This window comes from Labeo rohita, unplaced genomic scaffold (assembly GCF_022985175.1).
Source record: "Labeo rohita strain BAU-BD-2019 unplaced genomic scaffold, IGBB_LRoh.1.0 scaffold_332, whole genome shotgun sequence".
Taxonomy (NCBI): Eukaryota; Metazoa; Chordata; class Actinopteri; order Cypriniformes; family Cyprinidae; genus Labeo; species Labeo rohita.
The window spans coordinates 1-12,238 of NW_026129250.1; the positions used below are offsets into that span (position 1 = coordinate 1).

General features: G+C 34.8%; 1 protein-coding gene across 1 annotated transcript; it reads left to right on the top strand.

Moving 5' to 3' along the window:
• Positions 1 to 9,530: 9,530 nt before the first annotated feature.
• LOC127160346 (sterile alpha motif domain-containing protein 9-like) lies at positions 9,531 to 11,997 on the top strand. Its single transcript, XM_051102992.1, is given in 3 exon segments — positions 9,531 to 10,092; positions 10,094 to 10,891; positions 10,893 to 11,997. Coding segments are annotated over 3 exon segments (2,136 nt in total). The 5' UTR covers positions 9,531 to 9,628; the 3' UTR covers positions 11,767 to 11,997.
• The last annotated feature ends 241 nt before the right edge of the window (positions 11,998 to 12,238 follow it).

Here is a 12,238-nt window from a genome sequence, read left to right on the forward strand (position 1 = left end):
TGGTTTGGTAATAACACAGGTTTTATCCAGTGTCTTTTCTTTTGTTGAATATTGATGTGAAATAAAAAAAAAAAAAAGAGAGAGAACTGGGTATGCAGATATAAAAAAGACCACTCATTAAAAAAAAAAAAAAAAAAATTTCAGCATAATTTAGATACACACATCAAGAATCATCGTATGAATCTCAACAATGGTGAGAACAAGTCATGGGTGAGGTTTTGCAGTGTGCTGATACCCAGCATGCATTGCAGCATGAAGCTTTCGATTGTCACCATTGTTGAGATTCATATGCTGATTTTTCATGTCTCTACTTCAGTATAAATTCTTCAGCAGTTTTAAATTTTAACTATTTAATCTTTCTTTTCTGTTTGCCACATTATCAAAAGATCTCATGCTGTAACACAGTTGGTGAAAAAAAAAAAAAGCAACAGTAAACACACTCAAAAATAGACTCTTAATGAGTCTCACAAGACTCAGAACCAGTTCAGTAGATGACGTTCATGCCCAACTAGACACGCTGACATCAACTGACCAGCATTATTGTAACTAATGCATCATAAAAACCCAGTTACAGCAAATATATCTATGTCTTAAAGTCAAGAGTCAGGAGCCCAATTAAAGCAAACACTGATCTCCACAATGGTATCGTCAAACAAAACAATAAAACATCATCATCTAAACATCTGTTCATTCTCAATAAGATCTTCTATAGACATCTGACAGAAATAAAATCAGTCTGGTTAGAAATGCGTGAAGTTGGTAAAGCTGTGTGTTGAGTTGTTTAAATGTTCAGTTGATTTCATCTAAGGCTGTGGCTGAAGTCAGTTCTATAGTTCTTGTGTTTGTCTTGTTTCTCTTTCAATCAGTGATTCTGCTCATTAACAGCAGCTGTTCGTCAGTGTCTGAAGTCACTCATTAGTTTTCATTCTCTCTGTAAGGTGGACTATATTAGTAAACTCATGTAGGGAATAGTGAATGAGGGTGTAGAGTTTGATTTGAAACACAGTCTCTGAGTGTCGATTTTGCACGCTGTTAATTCACCATACATAGCAGCAGGCTACTTTTTCGAAAATGACAAATAATACCCAGAATGCACTGTTTTAATGGAAAACAGCATGTTACTGTCAAAATTTGGCCGTTTTTTTACAGCAATTTTTAACAGTGTAGGTGCGTGGGGCACACTGTTAAAAATTGCTGTAAAAAAACGGCCAAATTTTGACAGTAACATGCTGTTTTCCATTAAAACAGTGCATTCTGGGTATTATTTGTCATTTTCGAAAAAGTAGCCTGCTGCTATGTATGGTGAATTAACAGCGTGCAAAATCGACACTCAGAGACTGTGTGTTTCAAATCAAACTCTACACCCTCATTCACTATTCCCTACATGAGTTTACTAATATAGTCCACCTTACAGAGAGAATGAAAACTAATGAGTGACTTCAGACACTGACGAACAGCTGCTGTTAATGAGCAGAATCACTGATTGAAAGAGAAACAAGACAAACACAAGAACTATAGAACTGACTTCAGCCACAGCCTTAGATGAAATCAACTGAACATTTAAACAACTCAACACACAGCTTTACCAACTTCACGCATTTCTAACCAGACTGATTTTATTTCTGTCAGATGTCTATAGAAGATCTTATTGAGAATGAACAGATGTTTAGATGATGATGTTTTATTGTTTTGTTTGACGATACCATTGTGGAGATCAGTGTTTGCTTTAATTGGGCTCCTGACTGTTGACATTAAAACACAGATATATTTGCTGTAGCTGGGTTTTTATGATGCATTAGTTACAGCAATGCTGGTCAGTTAATGTCAGCTATGACTAGTTGGGCATGAATGTCATCTACTGAACTGGTTCTGAGTCTTGTGAGACTCATTAAGAGTCTATTTTTGAGTGTGTGTTTATTTGTTGTTGCTTTTTTTTTTTCTCCAAGTGTGTTAGAGCATGAGATCTTTTGTCAATGTGGCAACCAGAAAAGAAGGATTTAATAGTTAAAATTTAAAACTATTGTAGCATTTATACTCAAATAGAGACATGAAGAATCAGCATATGAATCTCAACAATGGTGACAATCGAAAGCTTCATGCTGCAATGCATGCTGGATATCAGCACACTACAAAACCTCACCCATGACTTGTTCTCACCATTGTTGAGATTCACACGATGATTCTTGATGTGTGTATCTAAAACATACTGAAGTTTTTTTTTTTAAAATAATGGTCTTTTTTACATCTGCATACCCAGTTCTTTTTTTTTTTTTTTTTTTCACATCAACATTCAATAAAAGAAAACACACTGGATAAAACCTGCGTTATTACCAAACCATAAACAATCCCAGATTTCTTTGTAGTCATATATATACATATATATATATATATATTTTTTTTTTTTTTTTTTTTTTTTTTTTTTTGTCATAACAAGCATGTTATAAACATACACAATTACAACAACTAAACTAAAATTAGCCTTAAAATGTCAAGGTTCAACAGCCCAACTAAAGTAAACACTGATCTCCACCGTGGTAGTAAAAGAAAAAAAAAAAAAAAAATCTAAACCTCTGCAACTCTCTTCTGTAGACGTCTGACAGAAATAAAGTCAGTGTGGTAATAATTGAAGCTGGTAATGCTGTTTTAGGAGTTTAATCAGATCTTGAGAGATTTAATGTCTTCTTTTATTTCAGTTGATGTCATCTAAGGCTGTGGCTGAAGTCAGTTGTTCTTGTGTTATTCTTTCATTCAGTGATTTTGTTTGTTAACAGCTGGTGTTCATCACTAATGCTCAATCAGAACGTGATCAATCATATAATTATCTCATTAACTTCAGCACTAATTCAGTATTACTCAAACACTCTGTAGTGTTGACACATTATAAGTGTTCATTTAAAACTGAGGATTTTGCTGTGGGTTTTAAAGGGTTAAAGATGTACGATGGAAAAAAACAGCATGAAATGTAATTTAACAGTAATAAACTGTAATTAATTTACGGCAACACACTGTAGAAAAACAGTAACATGCTGGCAACCAGAGCTGCCAGTAGATTACTGTTAATTCGAGGAAAAAAACAGTAATATACTGTAAAACATAACAGTCAGATTTACCAAGCAAATCAAGTTATTTTCACTAAAATATTAGTGAATGTTCATAGAAACACAATGATGCAAAGTCATTAACTGGTAAGGAGAGTAAATATTGAATTGTGCCTAACTGATGTGTTTTTGTACAAGAGAGATCTGTTAGTTTAATTTAGTTTTGTGGGTCACCATTGTGCTGGAGAGTAGAGCTTGTGCTTCAGGCAATGATGAGCCACAAACACTGATGTTTTGCTGCTTTTTTTTTTTTTTTTTTTAATTTTATTTTATTTAAAGATAGTAGTAATTGTGGAATTGCTGATATAGTGACAATTGCTTTACTAAACACTTTATTACACAAATTTGTGCTATTGTTAGTTAATGACAATCTATAAAGATTTGAGTAAAAGTCGATTGCTTCTTTATTACACTTTAAGTCTTTGTGGGGTTATATTAAGAAATATTTCTTCTTAGTGGACTCAAATTAAATAAGTTCACTGTACTAACAACATATAAACAATAGTTTTTTTAAAACTCAAATGGTTTGAAGCAATCGGTTTCCAAAATAAACCACATGGTATAATAACGGTAACATACTGTAAAAATGAAGAGCTGTAAATTAACGGTAGAGATCTATAAAATAACAGTATAATGCTGGCAACCACAGCTGCCAGTAAATTACTGTTATTTTACAGTGCAATTTTTTACAGTGCACAGACTAACGCGGGGATAATTGTAGCACGTGGTTTAAATATTTCCACACAGGTCAGCGTAACCAAATCTACGGTGTTTACTAGTTGCCATAGCAACACTATACAGAGAAAAAAGTGCGCCAAAATTCAAAAGGCTTTTGAAGATATCGCTGAATATTTATTTCACCATAGTAAAAGTAAATTTATGACTGAAGTAAGTAAGTTTTTCATCTCAGTTTTTTGTATTAATTTAAAATGAGACAAATTGAGGCAATCTCATTTAAGTTGTTAAATGAGACAATATTATTATTATAATAATATAATAATAACGTTGGGGAACGTTGTAACACTGCGTCACAATCTGCCCCACTATTATTAAACTATGATATTCTATGACATTATGTAATTTTCACTATTTACTTTTATGGATTTTAAAAAGAAACCACAAGAAACAGGTAAATAAATACTCACAATCGATGTTTAATGTTCAGAAATGATTATTTCAAGAAATGTAAATCATTTTGGCTGGCTTATGTGTCTGGTGTTCTATGAGAGCTGTGTGTGGAGGGAGGGGAGTGTTTTTCTGAATGTGTTTCATCTATTTGTGCACATTGTTTTCAACTATACTGTATATCTCTGTTTTGCGATCATAACCGTCCCATGCATGGTTGCGATGTGTTCATTGTGAAACTCAAAAATGTTTTAAAATCTTAAAAAACGCCATTATTTTATTTAAAAAAGTGAATGATTTTATTTTATTGACAGAATATTTTAGTTTGTGGTGTAGATTTTTTTCATTTGATCAGATAACATTTTAAGCTGTCATATGGTCATGTTACAACGCGCCCCTCACACGTTACAGTGTACCCCACTTACGGGGCATGTTGTCACTTTTCACTTCCTTTCTTTTGAGGTAAATAACGAAAAACGTATACACTGTAATTATGAAACAAAGCGACATATTTGTACTAGACACACTGTAAAAAACAACCTATAGAATCTACTCAATATAATGGGGTAAACTGATGTAACAATTTGCACATCGTTTTTTGGGTAGATTCTATCCTATATATTTGAGTAAAGAAAACCTGAGTTTACGAATCTACTCAAGAAAATGAGGTAAATTGAAGTAACAATTTGCACTTCGTTTGTCTATATATTTGAATAAAGAATACCTGAATTTAACAGCTATGACAAACTAAAAAAAAGTAGATGAAGTCTACACAGCAAAAAGCCCAGTGTTAAATGAACTCTCCCGGGAGTTTATTTGAGTGTTAAAATGAACACTGAAGCAGTGTCAAAGTTAATGAGGTAATTAAGTGATTCATTGAGTGATGACTGAAAATTATTGAAGACACCAAAATGTTTATGTCACCATTATAGTGGTCAGTGTTAGCATTAGTTGGGATCTTGACCTGTAGCTTTTTAACATTAGCTTTTGTTCAACTGTTTAGTTAAACAAGCCAGACAAGCCAAAGAGCAAAAGTCATGCAATGGTGATAATTCTGTTTTAAAAGAAACTTAATTTGAGCCACTGAAACCATTTAGAGTTCTATATCCTTTATTTATTACAACTGCCTTGTGGTTTCACAGCTGCAAAAAAATGATAAAGCCTGAATTTTTTTTTTTTTAAATTTTGAATGGACTTCTTACAAGCTCCTCCGATCAAAAAAAAACTTTCAAAAGCTGTTCTTTTAGGCACACACAGACATCATGAATCAGCATATGAATCTCAAAAATGGTGACAAACAGCATATTCAGAAACAGATCAACTCTAAACATCATGGAAATCATCAGCTCATAATTTATTCATGCCACAATGCATGATGGGAGATATGGACGAGTTTTGATTGGCTACAACATACGTTTTTGCTGGTCACCATTGTTGTGATTCTCATGCTGATTGTTGATGTCTGTGTGTCTAAATCTAAAAAATGCTTATATTTTTTCCAGTCAAATAAATTTCAGAAACACCTGTCTGATTAAACCAGCATAACCAAAACACAACTCACTTATTCTGATTGCTACTTCATGACTTTGTCAAAACATATTCAAACCCACAAAATCTCATTTCTTCTGGTTTGTCTGACTGTTATAACTTAATAACAACACCCAAACAAAATCTAATATTAAGAAGTTACTGGTAAAGAGCTAAGCTAATGCTAACACTGACCACTATAATGGCAACTTACAAAATTAGATTTTCTCCTTTTGGCGATTCTGTTTATTAACATCAAGCATCTTTAATAATGGTCAATCATCACTCAATGAATCACTTAATTACCTCATTAACTTTGACACTGCTTCAGTGTTCTTTTTCACACTCAAACTCCCGCGAGAGTTCATTTAACACTGGGCTTTTTGCTGTGTAGACTTTATCTACTTTTTTTTAGTTTGTCATAGCTGTTAAATTCAGGTATTTTTTACTCAAATATATAGGATAGAATCTACCCAAAAAACGAAGTGCAAATTGTTACATCAGTTTACCCCATTATATTGAGTAGATTCTATAGGTTGTTTTTTACAGTGCATGGATAAAAATTACCCTCTGAACCCCACGTGGATTTACACAAACTCAGAAATTCATAAAGTGTTTGGTTGTGCCTCGCGCACAGAATTTTCAAACTCAACAGAAACTGTAAGTTTATTTATTTTGTATTAAAATATTTTAGTCACTATTCTGTGTCATTTCACTGTAATTCACACATTTATGCTGAAAATCTTAATATTAAAAGTAGTCACGCTGTCATTGTGTTACTCTTTAAGATGAATTAAATATATAACATCATTAATGTTCTTAGGCAGTTCCCTCACATTCATTCAACTGTTTCAAACACTGGAATAAGACTGGAATAATCAATACTGCTTTTAACCATATTTACTACACTTTTAGTAAATAGTAATAGTCATATGGTTTGACTTTGTAAGTGTGTTTGATGAATTATTATATGAAAGGCAAGTAATGCTGTCGTTTAATCATCAGTTTGGCTTATTTTTGTGCATGTCTTGTAAGCTCTTCGCTGCTCGTTTACATCAGAAAGAAGCTAACGGGTGATGCTAACGGCACTAGTGGACTTACAGTGATTGTCATTCTGTTAACATTCTGTTAATTTAGCACAGGGGTGTCAAACTGCCCTGCAGAGTTTATTTCAACCCTAATTAAATGCACGTGATTCAGCTAATCAAGTTCTTCAGGCCTGCACTGTAAAATCCAATAGTTTACCTTACTTAGATATAATTAGTTATCTTTACTTAGTTGCTATACTTACTAGGTTTTATTAAGTTACAGCTACTTTCAAGCGAGTAAAACAGTTTACTTACTACTTTGAATGATGCTTACTTAAAATATTCAAGTAGCCACAAAGAAACCAATGAGATTAATAAGCCAGTGAGAGGCAGCAGTGCACTAATATGTTGCTAATTTGCAAAATAACAACAGAAGAAGAAAAAAATATTTTTTTTTTTTTGAGGTGGCAATTGTTAATCTGCAGTTATTTTTCACTAGTTACCTTCACTCATTTCCCAAAGTCATCTTGAATGTTGTTTCAATACAACTATATATTTAAGAGAACATCACATAAGCTGACTTCATAAATTGATGTTGATTTTCGTAAAATGTTGTTGGTGTGTCTTATTTTATTTATTTATTTTTTTATTATTATTATTATTATTTTTTTTTTTTTTTTTACTTACCATTATAGTGATTAATGTTACGTTTGGTTGGGCACTTGGAACTTTGCTTTTCTTATTATAATTTTTTTCCTATTGATGCAGCAATGCAACATGAAGTCATAGTTTTTGATTTCAAGGGAAGAAAACTAATAAGTAGGTTGCTTTTAGAACGTAACCTTCAAGTTCTGGTATTTTGATTGGCTAAATCTTTCCAATTCTTTAGCTAATATATATTTTTATATTTATTAATGATCTTTTACAATTTTATTGTTCTTCATAAACACCTTGAGAAACTTTATTGGGTTGAGACAGTCTTTTAATAAATGTGGTAACGTGCTCAAGTCACAAACTTCAACATTCAGCATGTGAATCACAACGATGGTAACAATTCAATTTTATTTATTTTTATTAATTGTGACAACCATTATATTATTTTATTTTCTCTTTTTGTTGTGTTACTGCTGACACAAGTCAGTAAATAAAATTAGCAAATAAAAACAACAACAGTAAAACAAAGCAATTGCATAATTTATTCATGCCGCATTGCACTCTGGGAGTCAGTGAGTAGCTATACTAAGTCAAGTGTAAGCCTAAAGTAAATGATCAAGTACCCCCTACAGTTCTTTTTTAGTTACTAGAGCTCCCGTGTGAGTAAACTATACTAACTAAGCATTTGTCAGTACAACATACTATTCCTATTTCACTTTACTTAGTTTTTTTAAGGCAATCGGTTTGCATGCTTTTTTTAAGTAAGCCCAACTAATTAGATTTTACAGTGTGTTTGAAAACTACAGCGCTGCGTCCCAATGTTCATACTATCCATCCTAAACAGTATGTGAGATTAGAGTAAGTGTGTCCCAGAGCATAGTATGCTGAAAAGAGTATGCCAAAAACCCCAGAATGATCTACCATTTTTCACTATAAAACGGCTAATAAAATGCCCACAACCCACTGTGTTTGGACGAGGATTCTTTCAGAACTACAAACACGAGTTTGAAAAAACTACAGAAACATGGCGGATCATCACAACTGAGGATGAGTGACTAATAGGACCTTAACGTTTAAATACCTCATCATACATTAATATTAGGAGATTCTCTGCATGAAAGACCCACGACGGGAAGATCAACGTGCTTCTTTTCTCTCCAGTAGGTAGGAAATTAAATAAAATAAGTAAAATGTGGGGGATATTAACTGGGACAAGACGACTGACAGGTCAGTTTATGGTGACAGGATGTGTGACAGAGAGTGTCCGTGAAAGACGCAGTGTTATGATGGAACAGTACGTCCCAAAGCTTGCCTACTCTTCTGCTACACACCCTTTCTTCACAAAAACAGTACATACTTTTAGGGCGTAGTATAAGTAGGCGAACTGAGAGGCAGGGCAGGTATGTGTGTTTTGGGCAGGGCTGGAACTAAACTCTGCAGGGCTGACACCAGCGATTTTGTCAGGAGGGAATCAGCAATACTTGTCAGTTTTAACTGTTTTTTGTTTGCAGCACAATTGTAACCGTACCATAAAATGATCTGGACATCATGATAATGCATTGTCACCCATATAAAGTAAAAGCATTGCGCGCTTTCTTAAGGGTTTTTATCAGTCAAATTGATTTATAAAATGTAAATTTAACAGGTACGAAATATGATCAGTAAAAGAAAAATGCTGTTAATGAGAAGATGAGCTCTGGACTGGAGCAGGTCAGAGGGGAAATACAGCTTTTTTATTATTCAGAATGTGCATTTGGAAGGGAAATATTATTTATGAACATTTCAGGAGGTTGAAGATAATTCAGAATATGATTCATTGTTTAAAAAACATTTGGCTGCCCTATAACAGCATTAATCTGTGTTGTAATGAGAAGCTCTCAGTGCTCTGAACGCTACCCGAAAACTCCTGAGCTGAAGTAATGGTGCAAGGAGTCCATAATAATAAGCTGCTTAGTGCAATGAAGGTTTAAAAAACAGTGAAATATATCACACACTATAGCTTGTGGACAAGTGGGTTACTGAAAAGTCGACATTGTCCCAAATTATTCTGAAACGTTGGAAAACCTTTTTTATACTGTTGCAGTAAATGAAAAAGAGGGAAAGAAGAAGTGTAAAACTGAATGCCTTTTTATTCGCTCTGGGGCAAGAACCATCAATATTCTTGCGGATAAAAATCCTAGGTCTGTTCAGGAGAAAATGAAGAAAGTAACAGACGATGTGAAGTCTTGGGCTTCATCTAGAAAGTCAGCAGAGGAGAGGAACAGTCAGTCTACAGGAAAAAGCTCTCAGGGTCAGAGACTTAAACAACTGATCACTCATGGGAGGGACATTCTGGAAAACTCTCTACAGTTTATTGTCATCACAAACAAGTGTCATGTCAGTCAGCTGGAGCATCTGACTTTTTTGAAAGAGCTTAAATTGTTTGTAGTCCTTGATTTTGATCCAGAGTCCCAAAAGAATGGAACCTTTAGCTACTATCGCAAAGATCGTACGGCTAATATACACTACCCACGGCTGTACGATACTACAGACAACATCTCTTCAATTATTAGCAAACTGAACTTGTTTAAACAGACCAGCTGGGTTTTTTGTAATGGTCAAGTCAATGAAACTGAACCAGATATGCCTTTCAGCGATGGTGAATGGCTAAAAAAATGTGCCACAGAAAAAGATTTATTTTATTTGCAAGCCTGACATTATATCAAAGGAGAAATTAGTGGTTATGTTTTTACTCCACTCAACTGTGAATGACATCTCTAGCCCAATCGTTGAGACATTCTGTGCAGTTTACCAAAAACTTGAAGGGGATGACAACATGCTTTGCATATGTAAAGATTTAACAGTATTTGAACAATGGAAACAGGTAGTACAAACTCGGTGTAAAATTGATATCACAAGTAAATGTATTTATGAGTTAAGTCTAAATGAGATCAGTTGCACCATTCAAAAAACAAGGGAGCCTCAAACAAGTTCAGTGAACAGATACCTGCCCTCCTTTGGCTCTAGCTCAGTCCTTCTTACTAAAAAGGATGAAGCTCAGATGACAGTCCTTGAAATACTTGCTGAGAATGAATGTGAAAATACAGAGATTGAAACAACGGATTCTTTCCTGCAATTCAAGAATAAAACAGAGGAGGATTTTTACAGAGGTGGCCAAGTGAAATGGTGGAACTTCTACCTGTCAGAAAGACCAGGGTCCATTCCATTCATAAAATGTGACAAGTACGAGGAGCTTCACAACCTCATAACACCAACAGAGGGTTACTCATCCCCATGTGTAATAATTAACTTGTTCCATCACTCTGTCTGTGGTGGAACTACACTGGCCATGCATGTGTTGTGGAACCTGAGACGAAAATTCAGGTGTGCCGTCTTGAAAAACAATTCGGCGCAAAGCAGTGAAATAGCGGTCCAAGTCACACAACTGCTGACCTATGGAAAAGAAGAACCATCAACTTACACTCCTTTTAGTGGATAACTGGGAAGATGTTGAAGATCTACAGCGCTGCATAGTCTGTGCAGCACAAGAGAAAAAAAAACAGGAGAGTTTGATGGTGATCATCCTTAACTTTGAGAGATCGCAGTTTCCGAGCGAGAGCTCCAGAAAGAGCAGAATTGACAATGTGTTCATTACCAACAAACTTTCCACAAAGGAGCAGGGCTTTTTCCAGATGAAGCTGAAGGAACTCAAAGGCCATCATGAAAAACCTGAAACATTCTATGCCTTTATGATCATGACTAATGACTTCAGTGAAAAATACATTGAAAACCTTGTATGCAACATCCTGAAAGACCTTGATGTCTCAAAAAAAGAAGGACAGTTACTCTCATTCTTAGCACTGTTAAATACATATGTACATGGCTCATGTATGTCATTGTCACTATGCGAGGAACTTGTTGGAATCAAGAATCTTTGGAAGCAAGAAACGCTGGAAGAAAAAATGAATCTTAACTCAACCTTGCTTATCTCTTTCCATGTGGAGGAATGTGGCACTTATCAAGCAGTTCGCTTCCTGCACCAAATGATTGCAGAAAACTGCCTCAAAGTCCTAATAAGCAAGCACAATCTTAAACTGAGTGAAATAACAACCAACTTACTGCATTGCAGCCAACTGTACAAATCTGGTATGGGCAAAGATATACTCATTCAAAGTATTCTGAGTATGCTGATCACCCGTCAAAGAAAGGAACTTGGAGATGACAAAGACACTCTCTTTTCTCCTTTGATTGAAGAAATGCCTCTGGCAGAGAGCAAAGAAGTTCTAACACTTGCCACAAAAAGATTTGACAAAAATGCAACCGTGCCTCAGGCTCTAGCGAGACACTTCTACTGAAAGAGAAAGATTTCATCTCTGCTTTGCAATGGGCACAGGATGCAAGACAAAAGGAGTACAACTCTTATATCACTGACACTTTGGGGCAGGTTTACAAAAGTCATCTGAAATTTATGTTTGAGAGAGAGCAGGAAAACGAACTCACTCCAGAGGACTTAGAGAAATGTTTGCAGTTGGCTGTCAAGGCCACTATGGCATTCAAAGATTCACAGGATCTTGCAAAAAAGGACGAGCAGATGGACTTCCTTGATCAACCAATCAAGAAAAGGCAACGGACGTACAATACGTCAGGCTGTGTTGGCGAGATGGATGTTGCAATGATCATCTTTGATGTCCTAGAGAAAATCTTCAGAACACATGATGGTTATCAGTGGGAAACGTTGTCACGATTCCTAAAAAATGGTACTTCTCTTCATAGTTTTTGTGAAACCGATCAGAGGACTGCTGAATTCATTCCCAAGCTAATAAGCCA